At 44.4% G+C, this 18962-nt stretch overlaps 1 protein-coding gene across 1 annotated transcript in view; it reads right to left on the bottom strand.

Annotated features, from left to right (window-relative positions):
• Positions 1–18754, bottom strand: part of COLEC12 (collectin subfamily member 12) — a 179735-nt gene extending 160981 nt beyond the window's left edge. Inside the window, exon 1 of the mRNA XM_081097472.1 lies at positions 18583–18754. Coding sequence (XP_080953598.1) covers positions 18583–18589 — 7 coding nt within the window. The 5' untranslated portion in view covers positions 18590–18754. The remainder of the gene's footprint in view (positions 1–18582) is intronic.
• Between the last annotated feature and the right edge of the window lie 208 nt (positions 18755–18962).

An 18962-nucleotide genomic window follows, 5' to 3' on the forward strand; every position in this document is an offset into this window, starting at 1 on the left:
TGTGTGTGTGATCATGAGTCCTGTAAGCAGAAACTTTTCTGTCTTGCTTCAAAAATGAATCCCCTATTCTTAGACTGGTGCCTGTCACAGAGCAGGGGCTTAACAAATTTTGTGGAATGAATGACTAAATGAATAAATCCGAAGAGTTAAGTTATATTCCAATGATTGAGCCGATAGCCCTCCCTTGCCGATGCTGGCTGGGCTCTGTGGCCATCTCTTCCACCAACTGTGGCATCTCAGGAGCTCAGCCTGACTCCTGCAATGACAACCAAATCCTCCCCAACTCCCTTTCCATTGGATAACTGGGACTGGCAAGCGGTTTCCCAGGTAATGCATTTCAGAAGGTAGACCGGCTGTGGAAATTCCTAAATTGTTATGCCAGCCAAGCTTTCTACCAAAGAAGCTTAAGTGTTTTTAATGTGAACATGACGCAATTCCTTGTCACATCAGTAAAGAACGTCTCCTTTTCTAGTTCTACCAGGTGTAGGTGCCGGCAATTAATTGTGCAATTAAAGGTCACTTTTGATGACAAACAAAGGTGTCAAGACCAGGCCTTTCCAATTATTCTTGAATTGGTCACCATTACTGCACCAGCACCCAGCTTTCTCCCCACATGCAATTCCGTTCAAAAGCACTGATTCAGCACTTACTATGAACCAGAGGCTGCCAGGCAGTGGGGCTTCAGAAGTGAGTGAGACATCGTCCCTTCCATCAAGAAGCCGAAAGGCTTTCAAGGCAGAGAGGCACGTAGGGAGAAAATAAAGCCTCTGCGATCATCTTTTCAGCCCCCAAACAGGAGATAGGGTCTGGCTATATCTGAACCTTGAAGTGTTGTGGAGAAACCAAAGATGTATGCTATCTGCAATACAATGTGGTGAACCTCAGAACACGAGTTTGTTATAAAATGCTATGAAAACACATGTAAGAGAGCAATTAACTTCTAACAAAGAATGGAGAAGTGTGATATCTTTGTATTTTCCCTTTGTTTCCTTATCAGAGAACAGGGGTCAGGTATTTGGACTCTAGAAGGCCAGATGTTCATAATTAAAGTAGTCTTCTGATGTTAAAGACTAAAGCTTTAGTTCTTTCTACAGCAGTGGTTCTCAACCTTGGCTGCACATTAGAATCACCTGGGAATCTTTTTAAAATCCTGATTTCTGCCGAAACCGGTTTGGCTCAGTGGATAGAGCGTCGGCCTGCGGACTGAAAGTTCCCAGGTTCGATTCCGGTCAGGGGCATGTACCTGGGTTGCGGGCATATCCCCAGTGGGAGATGTGCAGAAGGCAGCTGATGGATGTTTCTCTCTCATGGATGTTTCTAGCTCTCTATCTCTCTCCCTTCCTCTCTGTAAAAAATCAATAAAACATATTTTTAAAAAAATCCTGATTTCTGGGCCTCATCCTCCAGAAATTCTGTTTCTTTGTTACTAATGTTGTGGCCCCACCCCATAACAAAAAAAACCAGAATTTCCGGAGGATGAGGCCCAGAAATCAGGATTTTAAAGAGATTCCCAGGTGATTCTAATGTGCAGCCAAGGTTGAGAACCACTGTTCTACAGGGAAGAACATGCTTACAACCAAGAGAACAGCACCTTTCTCACTGACCCAGCAATTGGTGAGTTCCACAAAATACATATTAATCCCCTACTTTACTAAGTAATTCTATCCTATTAATGGCTGAGCAGCTGGGTCTAGTCTCATTAAAGAGAAAGCCTTATCTGCTGCTTCTGCTTAGAAAGCCATGCATTTACTCATTCATTCATTCAATAAAGGCTTACAGCCTAGGGGAGCTGATGAGACATGAACATAAGTGAAGGACGATGCCACCCACACGTCAGCTTCCCCTGCCAGCTCCAGCCCCTCCGCCGCTGTGCCAAGTCTGCAAAAGAACCTACTCACACGCAAGCCGTGTGGGCCAAGGAGGCACCACTGAAGATTTCACAGTGGGAACAAAAGAGCAGTCTGTGCTGCATTCCCAATAAAAATAGCATAGAATTTCCCATTAGACATTTCTGCTCTCCTCCAAAGCTTCTTTTCACCAGGCCCACCATTAGTTTGTTTGTTTGTTTGTTTCCTTTTCCCTCTCTGATCTTTTTCCCATGCAGCATTTAGTCTGACTGACTCCTCTCTCCTTCCTGAAGTTTCCCTGGGAACTTCAAATGTCTCATACTTTTGTTATTAAAGCATTCCAGCTCTGCCTTCCAAATTAACATGCCCAAACTCATTAGGGGGTGCAAGGAAACAAAGGCCTTACAGGCGACCCCCTCATAGAACTAGAGTAGGATCTTCTGCTTCTTGTCTTAATCCTCATCCCTAAAGAATTAGGAATTTTCATGGCAGCCACTAAAAGAATACAAATTTCTATCTCATCCAACTCTAAAATTAGGTAGAAAATTACATGAGACATAAGGGGTACAAGTAAAGAACCACAAATAATGTCTGACTGGGATTATCGGGAAGGTCTCATAGAGAAGTGTCTTAAATCAGTTTTTCTTAAATTTTTTTTTTTTGAAGTGAAAAAGAGAACTGGGAAACATTGAACACTATATTCCTTTTTTTAGAAATTCATAATGGATTTTGAACTACTAGAGCAGGGGTGGGCAAACTTTTTGACTCCAGGGCCACAATGGGTTCTTAAACTGGACCGGAGGGCCAGAACAAAAGCATGGATGGAGTGTTTGTGTGAACTAATATAAATTCAAAGTAAACATCATTACATAAAAGGGTAGGGTCTTTTTTTTTTTTAGTTTTATTCATTTCAAATGGGCCAGATCCGGCCCACTGGCCGTAGTTTGCCCACGGCTGTACTAGAGACTCTGGGAAGTGCTAAGAGAGAGAAAGATAAAGAAAACTTGTTTGGTTTACTCCATGCTTTCAATATCCTTAAAAGCAGTAGAGTTGGGCAGGTAACACTTGGTATAAGAGTTCATCAGCATAGGTGTCCCCGAGAGCCCTGCTGCCAAATTCTCCCAGCTGCTCAGCTGATAAACAGCCAGGTCAGGCTGGTGATGGAGTTGGGCATTTGGGGAATTGAGAATGAGGGAGAGGCAAGAGCTGATGGGGTGTGTGATGTGTGGAGAACCCTCCTCAGGCTACAAGAGCCACAGGAGGGAGAATTCGAAGTCAGGCGTTCCTAATGCCTGGGCATTTTAGAAGGCAAAAGGCAATGACAGGGCCCACGAGGGCTGACAGACAGGTCTGAAGAAGACACACAAGCCTAATGTTACGTGCAATGTTATTTTCTGTTCTCGAAATCTTTTCCTCACACTGTGTAGGCCCAAGCTACGTGTGTCCCAGGCTGTCTTTATAGAAACGGGGGCCTGCAAAGGTGATATATTCAAATAAGGATATTCTCCCTAGAGAATATGCAGTCATTTTAGCAACTTGCCACTTTTCAAAATCTGTCTCTGACACAACCTATGCCCGTGACTCCAACATGAGCAAGGACTGGGCTAAGATTTAAGGCCTCTAAGCTGTGTAATGATCAGAACTTGATCCCTGCTCTGATAGTTTGTCTGCAGGAAAGAGGCAACCTTTACCTACTAAATAACAAAACGTGTGTGATTTGATTTATATCTACAAGCAGGGACTTTCTTGGCTTCCACAGATGTACTTAAGCATTTTCGCTTTAATACCTATGAGCTATGGCTTGCCTATTTCAAAATGTGATTTTTATTTTATTGTGGGCCAAGCTGTGCAATATCCCTACGGTCAGACATCACCTCTCCTTCCCTTATACTTCCTTTCCATCAGTGTGACAGCAGTTAACTGTCTGCCTTATATTTCAACTCTGGTTTTGACTCCACCAGATGGGAAGCCATTTGAAAACAGGAAATTTGTCACATTGTAACCCTCAGCAACTAGTACATTAATGGGACATTACAGGCATTCAATAGTTGTTGAAAATTAAGCAGGTTAGAATTATTCTTATGTCTATCTCTCCCACTAACTGATGAATTCTTGATGGACAGAGACGAACTCTTTCTCTTTTTGAATGGCCATCATGTTTGGGGAAGATAAGAGAATGAATATTTAATCAACAACTACTGGATATCAGGTACTTCCCATTCATTGTGCTTCTCTGTTTTACAGATGAGAAAACTGAGCCTCAGAAAAGTTAACATACTTTGACCCAAGGTCTTACAGCCTGTGAGTAGCCAGGCCCAGACTGAAAGCTAGCCTGTGGGTCCCTCCACACGGTGGTGGGAATGACCACACAGACCCAAGAAACTAAGCCTTTTACTAGCAACAGAGAAAGCCAAGAAGCAATGATTTATACCATAGAATTCTGAAAAGGGACCCAAATAACTCTGAAAGGAGGCTAAAATTGGAGGACTGGTTGAACATATATTTAAGAAGGAATTGACTATAATAAAAAAGATAGATAATAAGTGTTGGTGAGGATATGAAAAATTAGAACCCTCCAACACTGTCTGTGGGAATGCAAAATGGCATTGCCACTTTGGAAAACAGTCTTCCTCAAAAATGCTAAACACAGAGATACCATATGATCCAGGAATTCCACTCCTGGGTATACATCCAAATGAAAACGTATGTCCACACCCACTTTTGTACATGAATGTTTATAGCAGCATTATTCATTATTGTAAAAAAAGGGGGAAACAACCCAAATGCTCATGAACTAATGAATGGATAAATTGTGGTATCTCCATACAATGGAATGTTATTCAGCAATTAAAATGAACGGAATACTGCTGTGTGCTACCACATGGAGGAAACTTGAAAACATTATGCTCAGTGAAAGAGGCCGGTCACAAAAGACCCCATATTGCATGACTCCATTCATATGAAATCTCTGCATTAGGTGGATTCCTACAGGCAACAAGCAGATTAAAGGTTTCCTAGGGCTGGGGACTTGGGGAGAAATGAGGAGTGCCTACTAAATGGTAAGGGATTACACACACACACACACACACACACACACACAAATCTTACTATTAATATCTTTATGGAGATAAGAGAAAATAAAATATCCTTAAAATAATAACAGGGTACTATAAAAAGGAACCATCATCCATCACCATTTACCCTTTTCTACTTCCACTACCTCCTTCTCTCTGGTAACTATCATATTGTTGTCTGTGTCTATAAGTTTTTTTGTTTTTTTGTTTGTCTTGTTTGTTCATTTGTTGCTTTCAGTCTTATAACCCACATATGAGTGAAAAAGATTTGACTTTGGGTGGTGGGCACACAATGCAATATAAAGATAATGTATCAGAGAACTGTGCACTTGAAACCCATATAATCTTATTAAGCATTGCCACCCAAATACGTTTAATTTAAAAAAATAAAAAGGAACCATCAGGGAAAAAGAAAAACTTTCAGAAATAAAAAAATATGATTACAGAAATGAAAACTTAAGAGTTGGGAGATAAAGTTGAAATATTCCAGAAAGAAAAAAAAAGACAAATAAATAGAAAAGAGTAAAGACAAGAAAAAATTAGAGAATCAATTCAGGTGGGTCTTATATTCAAGTAACAGAAAAAGGAACAAGGGAGAAAACCATCGCAGGAACCATCGAACATTTTCCAGTATTGGAAGACATGGTTCTCCAGAATGAAAGGGCCCATTACTTTCCAGCACAGAGAAAGGAAAGAGATCTCCTCCAAGGCACGTCATTGTATCATTTCACAACAAGGACAAAAAGAAAACCCTAAAGGCTTCCAGACAGAAAAAAGAAAAGATTACCACAGAATAAAAATAAATAAACAAAAAGAATGGCTTCACACGTCTCAACAGCAAACTGGAGCTAAAAGAAAATAGATCAGTGTCTTCAAAATTCCAAGGCTAAATTATTTCCAACATAGAAATATCTCAATTAAATGAGTAGATAACAGAAAAAACTTTCCAGACTTACAGATTTTCCAAAAATGTACCTCTCATGCACACTGTTTTCAGAAAGTTGTTGGAGAATGCATTCCATTAAAATAGGAACAAAGCTAGAAAGGTGTGTGTGTGTGTGTGTGTGTGTGTGTGTGTGTGTTTGCGCGCATATATGTACCCTAACCTAATCTTAACCCTAATCCTGAGTAGGTCATAAGGCTCCAGAAAAAATTTCTTCAAGAAGATGAAAATGAGAGAATATCCAATGTGTTTGAAAACATTGCACAGCAATTTAGGAAAGCAATTTGGAATGAATGATGATATAAACATACATAGGAAACTAAACAAACAAAATAAGAGGATTATTAACGCCAGGGGAAACAAAGTTACACAAGAAAGAAATACGTGTCTGCTGTGAATAGCATTTACTTCATTGTAATAAGGCAAACACTGAATATTGAGCCAATCAAGATTGGGACACAATTATATTGGGACGATGGAGGGCAACAGGTGTCCATTAGATGGAGGGTGAAAGGACTAAATTCTCATCTGCTCTAAAGGGAAGTCAATATATAATGCCTAAAACTAAAATAATAACAATAAATAATGAAGCATACCAGAAGCATATCACTTACGGGTCATGATATGGGTCCTGGGAGAATGTCTGCATGAAGGGCTACCAACAATTATTTCCATCCCTCTACCTGTAAGTCCATTTCCACTCCTTTTCAACCTGGAAGGGCCCTGTGACTGGCTTTGGCTGATAGAATGTGCCAGAGTGGGTGGCCTTGAAGCCTACGCCTTAGCGGCCTTCCAGCTTCTTTCCGTCCCCTTGCAGGCGGCTGTCATGTGAAGGGTCTGACTACCCTGCTGGACTAGGGGCCGCCTGGACAGAGAGGATCCCTGGAGGATGAGGGACTGTTAAAGGAAGGAGAGAAAGAGCAGGGAGCCCTCAGCCTTCTGTCCACCCCGCTGACGCTCCCCCCATGGGAGTGAGGCCGTCCCGCCCGGCCAACACCTTGGGAAGCAGAGGCCAGCCGTCCTCCCGAGCCTGACCCGAACCACAAAATCATGAAAAAATAAACAGCTGTTGTTTTAAGCCACAGGGTTGGGGATGGTTTATTAGGCATCAGTAGATAACGGAAAGAAAAGTAAATGTAAAAAAAAAAACAAATGCCAAAAATGTTCTAAGAGGTTGTCTCTGGGGAATGGTAAATGATGAAATGATGGAGGGCTGGGCAGGAAACTGTTTTTCATAATAAATCTGTGATGTTATTGGACTCTTTAAACTATGCACATCTCTAACTTTGATAAAAATAAAGTAAAGCAAACAAAACAAGGGAATGTGAATGGAAGATAAAAGTCAGGTAGGCAAAGGAAAGCGCCCAGGTCCAACACACGCTGCTGAGCAGAGAAGGCACCCTGCTCTCCAAAGGGCCAGTGTACGGAGTCCAGCCTGACGCAACAGAGTAACAAGTCGGGACCTCCAGCCTTAAGGACCAGGCACCAAGCAGGTTCCGGCACACGCCAAATTGAACAGAACATGTTCAGACTTTTTCAGAAGCCAAGATGAAGGACCCTGGACAGAGGTTAGACTGAATGTAGACCTCTCTTCCCAGCTGAGCTCAGTGCTGCCATTCATGTGCGCATGCCCACCAGCTACTCTCTACTGTTTCTACCTTGAGGCAGCTCCAGCTCTTGTCTAGTCATCACTGTCAGAACAAAACAGCACATTCCCATCCACTGTTCAAATATATCACTGCTTCCAACCAGCCCGTGGACACCCTCTGCTATGAGCATTCCTGCAAGCCGCCCCCCATCTGTCCCCACCACCACTACCTATTGTGGAAGGCCTCTTGGTGAGGAGGGAAGAAGGTGCCCCTGCACCCCTAGGGCCACATGCTCAGTGCAATCTGGATCCCCAAGTCTACAGCCACTCTCCACTGGCCAGTGTCCCATGGAATCGCTTTCAGGTGGTTGTCTGTGGGAACTGTGGCCCCCACAATGTGTCACAGGATTGCTAAATATTTCGGGGATCACTTCAGATGCTGCTATGCTATTTTGGAGGACTTTTCTCCTAAGGCCAGATGCTGATGTAATGCTAAAGCTTGGCTTTGGAACTGAAAGACCTGGGTTTGAAGAATGGGTCTACCTTGTACTGACAACATAAGCTCACATCTGCCTCTCAGCCTCCTATACGATGGGACTAATAATTCCCATCACACATTGTTGGGATGGAAAAGTGAATTGGTAAACAGCAGCACCTGACAATAAATATGAGGCGGTGTGTGTGTTGTTGTTGTTTTTTAATAAGGAGGCAGAGGTAGAGATAGCAGCTGCTGTGCTTTAAAGTCCAAAATAAATATCCCAGAACTTGAATGTTCGTGAAACACAGAATTGCTTTAGATTTGCGTAGGGACTACTTTAGTCATCTAGTTTCAAAAGACACAGAGCTCCAGTCTGAGGTTAGCATTTGGGGGAGGGCAACAGCAGGGAAGAGACATATGTAGGGTGGGTTCAATTTGGGCCGTAGCTCATTGACACCGAAATGCCTATGTGATACCGAAGAAAATTTACCTCAATGTACTTGGGGCTGTAAAAACTGAAGACAGACATACTTTAACCTTGATTTAACCCTAAGGGCAGTATTGATAATACCTGCCCTGGTTTTACAGCTTTACAAATATAAAACCTCATGCTACTCCACTGTCATCTCTGGGCCATGGACGTATTCTGCCAGTGAATGAGTCAGTGCATGTAATAAAATACCTGAGGTTCAGGATATTTTTCATAGGGCCTGTCTCCCATTCAACAGCTCCAGGTCTTCCCCCTACCCCATCCTAAATGGATAAAGGAATCTGTAACCATTTAAATAAGTGTAGATTATTTCAAATATTCCAAGGGACTTACGTTATTTACTCAACTACTTTCTGAGTTTCATGTTTTGCAATGGGATTACTTTTTGGGTGTTTTTTAAGTCAAAATTATAAAGACATAAAATGACTCCATATTCTGGCATAATTTGTAATTCTGATGCTTGTGAAAATAGCAGGTTCTTGTTTTTAGGACAAAGAGAGAGATAGTATCTTTTTCCTTCTGTTACAGTCCATCAAAATTGAGGAGAACTGTTTGTTACTTTTATTCCAAATTGGTAGTGGGGACTAAACCAAATTTCCCCCAGCAGCCAACTTCAACACTTAAAAAGAAACAAATATGGCACTCAAAACCTTGACCCCTACATCCATCCTTCATGTGTAACTACAGGGGAGGCGATGGGCCTCCCTTTCTTCAACAAAGGACCTTCTCATCCAATCATGTTGGTGAGGCTAATAACAAGAGAGTCAGGATGAGGACTTGAACACTCACCTCAAATTTTATAAGGGCCCTTGAAGGGACACGGGTCATTTGGCAAGAAAAACTAATGCCATCCATTTCTCCGGAGGCACAGAAAAAAACAAGTGGCCTTTGTTTAAAAAAAAAAAAAAAAAAAAAAAACACCCACAAAACTTATACATCTGTTTTGTTTTGAAATCACTTAACTTTACATTTAGTTTATCCAAACAAATATGCCAAAGCAATATACTGTAATTAATTACAAATGATGGACCAAAATAGAGCTTAGTAGACAGAGTTTGAGAAAACTTTTGAGTTGGATTTTCTCTCATTTCCCACGCTGACATGTCATACTTGACAGTTTCAGGGTGGCTCTGATGTACCAACTGCCTCTTTAATGTCTATTAAATTACTATTAGAGTAATGTAACCTGAAATGTGAAATGTAATTCAATCTAATGAATCAGCTCCAATCTCCCCTCCAAATGAAAATAACCCTGTCTTCAGCCAGGTTGCCCTCTCTTCCTGGTTCCTCCAGCTACATTTGCCTAAACCTCAAATAGGACATTTGACTTTTACGTTGGATTCCAGTTGTTTATGCGTAAATCTTATCTTGCCTACCAGCCTGCAAGTTCCTTCAGAGGCTATACACATAGTAAACATTTGGAGATATCTAAATAACAACCTGGATAAAGAATAAATGAAAGCTAGTTAGGGCCTTGTGGCCCAATTATAAATGATAAATAAAATAGTAAGGTGACAGGTTAATGGGAAATGCACAATACCAACTAAATAGACATGATGCCAAGTGGTTAAGAAAACATATACATAAATCTGTCCTAACATTTATCTAGAGACAAATTTGTCTTATGTTTTAATTCCTTAATGTCATATCCTAACTGGATAAAGGTGGACACTGGGTTAGAGATACAAATCTATAAAAATATTATGTCATTATTAGTAGGCACTGAATAATAGTGCTCCTGGAAAATTAATGTTCCTAGCTATATTAAATGTATTTACATATATTTACCAATGTTATGCCACTATCATAACAAAGGAGAAAATTGTACCATTTCACTAGAGTGACAACCCTCACTATAAATATGGTCCCTGCATTTTCAGTAGGGCTGATTTTTTACTATATTAGAAAAAATGGCACTAACACCAGTGACGGCAGCTGGAGATGGACCAATTTAACACTGTCCTCCACTGAGAGCACGGCTCTTCCTGTCCCTGAGGTCAGTTTTAGCACATTTGTCATTTGAAAATTACTTTCATTTCAAAACTGAACTTTTGTTTTCATGGTAAACTTACCATAAATGGTTCATAATTGGCAATTATATTACTCCCTGAGGGAAACAGCAGGTCAACTGAAATGCCTGGGTTCCCATTAAGTGCTAGATACCATTCTAAACAATTGATCTACACTAACCTATTTCATCCTCAAAACAGCTCTATCTGGTAGATGACATTATTCTTCCATTTGACAGATGAGGACCCTGGGGGCCCCAGTAGTTTTGTAATTTGCATGTGGTCACCAGACCCTCTGGATTCAGAGCCCACACTCTTTGCCATCACATTAAAATCACCGGATTCAACTCCTGGAATCAGTACATATAATTACATTTTATGAAATGGTTATATTTTAAAGTAATATTTTCAACTCTAAAGTTGGACAATTTTTACCTTTGAATAATAAACTGCAATATAAATATCAACTAGTTCCCTAACATTTCTATGTCACAAGGAAGTGACTGAGGCCCAAAGAAGTTTGGCTACTTCCACAGAACCAACAAGAAGTTAGTTTTTCACGCAGAAAGTCAAAAGTCCAACTTAGGCTACTGAATATGACTCCATGTGATACTGAGTTATAGTCCCAAACCATTCAGGAAGCACAGAGAGTCATATTTAATATATCCAAGTACAATAAAATTATTAAATCTCCCATATTGAAGAACACATTTCTTTTATATTTTTAAGAGTGTTGATTGAATAATTATAGTCAATTCAGGGGTTAAAAGAGCTCTAAGCATATCTTTGGAGTCTTAATTTGGGATTACTAGTTTCTGCTTACATTGGCTTTCACTGCTATGTAATTACGAAGGTCGCTTAAGCAATTGGCAAGACCTTTTCAAGGTACTATGTTGGTTTGGGCTCTTCAAATATCATTCTCTTAAAGAAATCAAACAACTGCTTGATGAAAAGTTAGCAGTTTGAATGGTTTGAATGGCTGCTTAGAAACTGTTGTTAGCAATAAAGATAGCACTTTCTATGAAGAGTGCCTAAACCTCCCTGCCCCTTATTTAAGATGTTTATATATTATATTATATTATATTATATTATATTATATTATATTATATTTATTATATTATTATATTACACTATACTAGAGGCCCAGTGCACGAAATTCATGCACTCGGGGGGAGGAGGGGGCCCTTCAGCCCGGCCTGTGCCCTCTTGCAGTCCGGGAGCCCTCAGCGAATGTTCAACTGATGGCTTAGGCCTGCTCCCTGGGGTAGCGGGCCTAAGCTGTCAGTCCGACATCCATAGCACTGCTGCAGAGGCAGGAGAGGCTCCCACCACTGCTGCTGCACTCACCAGCCCTCAGCCTGGCTTCTGGCTGAGTGGTGCTCCCCCTGTGGGAGCGCACTGACCACCAGGGGGCAGCTCCTGTGTTAAGCATCTGCCCCCTGGTGGTCAGTGTGCACCATAGCAACTGGTCGTTCTGCTGTCTAGTTGATTTGCATACTAGCCTTTTATTATATAGGATTATTCTATTTTACTGATCACCTACTGGTGCTTACAGTCTGTTCTTAAAAAGAGGACTTCATAGTGAAAAAAAAAATGGCACTTCTGAGAATGTTTCTTGTCTCATTGTAAACCTGTCAGCAAGGATCTTGCAGGGGCTGTTTTTAGAGTTGATGGCCTCAGTGGGCCATCCACATTCATCCAATCAGCCATAGCAAAACTTCCCAGAAGATGAATGCTACATCCAGCAGCAACCCTGGAATCTGCTTCATCTTTGCAAGAACTCCCAACTGGAGAGCCTAGTGATTGGCTGAAGAGCACATCAATTTCTTCAGACCTCTGATGTCAGGTTGTTATAGATCTGAATCCAGACAGCAGGAGCTGCTCTATCTTGCTCACTCAGTATCTAGCAGAATGTAGCACACAGTAGGTACTTCACTGTGTGTTGATCGAGTGAATTATTATGGTGTTGCTAAGAGGGAGACTAGGCTAGAGGTGTAACATGTGGATTCTGGACTCAGACTGAGTTTGAATACCAATTTCCCTACTAACTAGCTAAGTACCCTGAAACAGCTAACTCGAGCTCTCTGAGCCTAAGTTTTCCTATCTGTACAATAGAGGAAATAATAAAGCCTGTCATGGCAAGTACTCAATAATGTTAGCTATTAGTAAAGGAAAAAATAACAAGTGCAGATATTAAGTGGCCCATCAGTCATACCTAAAAAGTTGTTTGTAAGCACAAACCACAGTTCAGATCAACCTCATCCCTGTTCCCTGCCTCAAAGCCATAGACAGGAACTCCAGAAGTTGAGAGAGGCTGTGCCTTCGGAGTGGCAGACTAGCAAAAGATGGAAGAGGCAGCCCCAGCCGGGTGGCTCAGTTGGTTGGAGCGTTGTTCTACACATCAAAAAAGGTTGTATGTTCAAATCCTGGTCAGGGCACATAACTAGGTAGTGGATTCAATCCCGGGTTAGGACATGTATGAGAGGCAACTGATCAATGTTTCTCTCTCATCTCTCTCTCTCTCTCTCTCTCTCTCTCTCTCTCTCTCTCTCTCTCTCTCTCTCCAATAAATATATTCTCTAGTGAGGATTTTTTTTTAAGATGGAAAGTGTAGGACCAGCTGGTGGAGCCTACCCCACAGTGGGGGTAGCCGTTCTTCGCGGGATGATTACTTCAAAGACCTAGAATACTGTCCCCAGTCCCCAAACTGCTTGACTCTTTTCACTCTGATTCAACAGCTGAAGCTCCAAAGCATCCTCACCATATATTGCCAGCAGGAAGGCTGGGCTCTGCTACCACTCTGGGCTTCCTCTTCCGGAGCTTCACCCTTCTTCCCACCGTGGGGAGCCGTGTGTGTCAGAGACTTGCCCCCCTGAGAGATCACTCACATGCTGGGATGACTCAAGACAAAATATACCTTTTCTATCACCAAAAATTAAATGTCCGTTTTCCCATTTGAAAACTAATATTTCAGGGGCCATTTAACTTGCTTTGGCAGTAGTTGCATCAACTGTTTTGAAATAATGTTTTAATGAGAACAAGCATTAATCGGAAAATGAGACACCTAGTTATGATACAGCTTGGAAGCTATCATCTGCCAGCGTTCCCCACGCACACCATTTTCGGCGGATAAGCCACAGAGTGAACAGGGGGCATGGGAACAATCTTGAGAAACTCCACAGGAGACCACAGAAAGGAATCTATACTTTGCAATAATTAAACCTCAGCTTAAGAATGTCAAGCATCCCCAAACTAATGGAAAGTCAAAAGTATAATTATATTGTAATTGTAAATTTGCCTTCCAGAGGAAGGGCAGCCCCAATTCCCAATCAGTGAAGGGGGAAAGGCCTCATTTTGTTTTCATTTCCCTTCAGAAAACATGAATCTTCCCATGTTAAATGTAGTCAGCCCGTACACACTTGTTTGCTTATCCCAATTAAGGACAAGAAATCTTAAAGAGACACTGGGAATGGAAGAAGGTTGGGGAACGGGGTGAAAAGGTAAAGGGATTCAGAATTACAAATTGGTAGTTACAGAACAGTCATGGGGATGTAAAGTGCAGCATAGGGAGTATAGTTAATCTTCTATATATATAAAAAGCCAGCGACCATAACGCTGTAAGGACCAGAACAACCAGTCGCTATGACGCCCACTGCAGCCGGCCAAACTCCTGTGCCCTCTCCCCTCAGCTGGCCCCGCCCCTGATCGGCCTTTCCTACCCTGATCAGGGGGCGGGGGAGCCAGCCAACCCCCCATGGCCCTTCCCCCCAGCTGGCCCCGCCCCACCCCAATCGGCCTGCAGCCCCTGGCCGCCCCCCCCCTGCCAACCCCCCCCTTCTGATCATACCCCACCCCAATAGGGAGTGGGGTCGGCCAGCCAACCTCCTGCAGCACCTCCCCCCACCCGGCCCCACCCAGATCGGCCCCTCCACCCCAATCAGGGGCAGGGCCAGCCAGCCAACCACCCATGGCCCCTTCCCCAGGCCGCTGGCCCCCGATCAGCCCCCACACCCCAATCGGGGGTGGGGCCCACCGGCCAATCGCCCACGGCCCCTCCCCACAGCCAGCTCAGCCCTGATTGGGCCCCGATTGGGGCCAGCCAGCCAGCCAATCTCCCGCCATCTCCTTCTCCCGACAGGCCTGACCTCAATCTGCCCCTATTGGGGCTGGCCAGCGGGACCCCACCCGTGCATGAATTTGTGCACTAGGCCTCTAGTACTGTAATAACTATGTATGCTGCCAGGTGGGTATTGAAAATATCGGGGGGGGGGGGGGGCGGGTATCGCTTTGTAAAGTATATGATTGTCTAACCTCTATGCTGTACGCCTGAAAATAATACCAAATAATATTGAACATAAACTGAAATTTAAAAAAAAATTGTAAGAGACACTAGAAAAGCAAGGAGTCCCAAAACACAACAGGAAGTAGAAGTCTACTGCTTACTGTGCATTTTAAAAGCATTATTGCCAAATAGTATTTCAGAAATTTTTGTATAAAAAGCACAAAAATAAGCAGCTGAACACTGTTTTGATGGCGCCAACCTCCTCCCTGTGTTAAATTATGACAGTGTTTTGGACTTCTGTGGTCCCATGTGCTAGCGGTTGTTTTCAGCTGTCTCTTAGGCAACAAGTGCTGCTGCACTGAAACTCACCAACATTCCCAACTTTTAGAACCAAAAATGTAATTTAGTAATGACACACCTAACTCTAGAGGAGTCAGATTCCTTCTTTAAAAAATGTGAATATTTATCCAAAACTATGAGATTTATGGTACAGTACAGCTAATTGAAAATAAAATTGGAAGCAAATTAAAACCAACTACATGTTTTAATCAGTTTGGAAGACTTCAAGTATTGCAGCAACGGGGTAAGTAATTTTCTTCTGGAAAATATATAATGATGTCATTATTTTGGTACTTGTGACTCCAGGGATGGAGGAAAGAGAACAGAGACAGATATTTGCTGAATGCAATGGAGAGGTGGCGCTGTGGCTCGTAGCAGATAGGGAATTACATTCCAGAAGCCTGGGTTACTACAAAGGCCATGCCTAAGATCTAAACACCAGAATTATAAAGTCAAATAGGTGCCTTATAAAAAGGCATCTGGTGCACACAAGAGCTAAATTTTTGCCTTGGAAATAAACTTCTATAATTTCTAAGGTGTCCACTAATTTTCTATTTGGCTAAAGAATGTTTTCACTGCCCTAGCCGGTTTGGCTCAGTCGATAGAGCATCGGCCTGCAGACTGAAGGGTCCCAGGTTCGATTCCAGTCAAGGGCACATGCCTGGGTTGCGGGCTCAATCCCCAGTGGGGGGCGTGCAGGAGGCAGCCAATCAATGATTCTCTCTCATCATTGATGTTTCTATCTCTCTCTCCCTCTTCCTTCCTCTCTGAAATCAATAAACTATATATATATATTTTTTTTAAAAAAATGTTTTCACTTAATACTTTAATTTTAAGAATTTGCAAGGCTTGTCATTGACACCTGTCATTCAGGAAAATCAAAGTCTAAGGAAACACTGCCTTTCTGAAGCATAATGAGGTAATACCTATGCACCATTAATCACAAAACCAAGGAAATTTTTGGGATGTTTACCTATGGCAAACTGTCAAAATAATTCCACTTGGTAAAGGCAGCTTTCCCTTTTGGCTAGAAAGGCACTCTGTGCTTGGCTTCAGAAGGCTTGTGGCCAATTTCTTGTCTCCACCCCGTCCTGGCTGCTGCACCAACGTGGGGTTACTTGGCTGTTTAGTTATCCGAGGTTCTCGTCTAGCCTATCTGGTGTCCTATGTCTTTCCAAGCAATACCGGGAAACTGGCAAAGCTTGTCTTTAGATGCCTACTACCATCCTTCTCAATGCCAGTTCTTATTTCTTCTGGACTCAGTTTCCACATCTAAAATGTGAGGGTTAAAATACCTACTACCTCACAGGGTTGCTGAGAGGATTGATTGATAGAGTGCTTATAGAGGGTATCATATTTAGTCAGTACTAAAAAAAAACCCCTATTACTGTCCCTTCTACTCCCCACCTCAACAAACAGACAAATGAATGAAAACTATATGGCAATAGTTGGTAAGTGAACCTCTTACAGAACATTTCATTTTTATTTTTATTTTTTTAAAAATATATTTTATTGATTTCTTACAGAGAGGAAGGGAGAGGGATAGAGAGCCAGAAACATCCATGAGACAGAAACATGGATCAGCTGCCTCCTGCACGCCCCCCACTGGGGATGTGCCCGCAACCAAGGTACATGCCCTTGACCGGAATCGAACCGGGGACCCTTGAGTCCGCAGGCCGAAGCTTTATACACTGAGCTAAACCGGTACTGGCGAACATTTTATTTTTAAAGAGGGTTTCAAAGTGGCAAGTCTAACTAGGGATTCATCCGTCCATCACTCCCCCTCCCCCACTGAGGCAGTGCCCAGACCACGGGGGGTAAGGAAGAGCCTTCTCCTGGGAGGTCTGCAAGCTGATCCAGAAGGCAGTGTAACTATCACAAAAACATGTTTAGAATTTTTAGGTGTTTTCTATTACGGATTTGCAATTACGATGAAAAGTACCCAAAGTGCAAAAAGTCATTACCCAGTCAAAAACACTGTCTTCAGCATTTAAGAGTCCACCTGGGAGCTGAAGGAGTGAGCGGCTAGTTTATCTTTCCAAGAATTCAAAAGCTACTGGCTTCAGTGACCAGCCACGAGAAGACTAACTTCTGGCTAAAATGAGGGTAACGGAGCCCCAGAGTCACTTTGAGCCATGCGTCCTCTTTCCTTTCTGGAAGGATCCTCTCGTCAGTGCTAGCTAAGGAAACTGTGTGTTTCCTAAAATGTAAATGAGAGAAGAGAAACTGAGATGGAGAGAGGAAGAACGCACACTGCGTTTTGAAATTCTCTAGCCAGAGAGTTGTATCACGCTGTACCATAATCTTTTGTTTCTCTTCCCCTCCAGGGGGCTACTCTGTACCTGGTGCTCTGTGGCCCCCGCCCCAGCCCTTCCCGGGGTCTCCCGATTTGGAGACGTACCGCCTCGGAAGGAGAGGTAACTGGTCGGACATGCCGCTTTGGAGTGTTTAGCAAGAACTGCCTTTCAGAGAAACTTAGAGCCAGAAGTTACGTTTGGAGCGCGTGGGGCTCCCTGGGCACCTCCCCCAGACAGCGATCGCATCGCGGGGTCGCGGGTGGCTGGAAACTCGGTCACCGCGGGTCGGATGGCATTTCGCACCCAACCCCCTCGCACCAGCCCAGCCCACGCAGGGACTGACACGTGTTATCCGAGCACAAAACCAGGAACTCGAGTCTCGTGCATACACCACGCCGGCCTCGCCCCAAATGATTCCCTTTGGTGCCTCCGTTGTCATTATTTATCTCACAAACAAATCAGGGTCCTGCTGACAAATCTTGTTTCTACTGCACCGAGGGGTGCTCTGCAAAGCCCTTCCCCCTGGTGATTCTGTTTAAAGGCACATCCCATCTGACGCTCCCTGGACCTGCCTGCGTTGGACACCGCCCAGGGGACGATTAACGGGATGGTGCGTGTCACCCCTGAGCACACGTGGGCCCGCCAACTCCACCAGCGGGCACATGGAAGGGACGCGGAATCACGGAGGGCAGTTATTTTCCAGGCAGTGGGTCTGGCGGAGAAAGATGCCAAACGCACTTGGCGAGCCAGCTGAACTCCGCGGGCACCTAATCACTGCCAGATGTGGGGAGGGCGCCCCGAGAACATCCCCGAGTCACGGAGAAAACACCCGGCCCGCCGCACAGCCACCGGCTTCTGGGATGGAGACCCGGCCACCCCGGGGAGGAAAACGGACCCCGGGGAGCGGGGAGCGCCGCAGAGAGGAAAGCGGGCTCGAGGGAAGGATGATGCCTCCAACTCTCCTCGGCATCTTTTTTCAATTAAAAAGTTGGGAACTGGAATCCGTAAACAACGACTTCGGGCTTCAGACTAATTCGAAGAGACACGATGGGACGGGGAATACTTGGACGCTCCCAAGCCCCAACCCCGGAGGTCGAAGCGCCCCCAGTGTGCACGCAGGAACCCGGCGCCCGCTCTTCTCCCGCCCCGACCCCGAGAAAAGTGCGTGCAGGGGCGCACCTTCACCCCTTCCAGCGCCCGCCGCAGCCCGCCCCGCCTCGCCGCCGCCGCCCTACCTTTCATGGTGACGGAGGAGACGCACCGCCAGCCTGGGAGCTCCGCGCGGCCAAGAAAGTTCGCGCTGAGCAGCGGTCACTGCGCGCCCATGGCAGCCGCGCCGCGCGTCGGCCGTCTGCGCTCGAGCCCTCCCCCGCCGCCGGCCGCGCTGCCTGCTCGGCGCTCTGTGCCGCGGGGCCGCCGCGCGCGCCGCTCACCCCGGGCGGGAGGCGCCGCGCCCGCCAGCGCCCCTCCCCCTGGCCCGCCGGGGCGGCCGGCCCCCGCGCCCGCGCCCCCTCGCGCCCTCCCGCGCCCGCCCCGCCCCGCCCTCGTGCCTGCAGTCGCTCCTGCCCAGTCCCTTGCGCCTCGCCTCGCCTCGCCTCGCTCTCCCGGGTTCTTT

This window comes from Myotis nattereri, assembly GCF_964212035.1.
Source record: "Myotis nattereri genome assembly, chromosome: 8".
Classification (NCBI taxonomy): domain Eukaryota; kingdom Metazoa; phylum Chordata; class Mammalia; order Chiroptera; family Vespertilionidae; genus Myotis; species Myotis nattereri.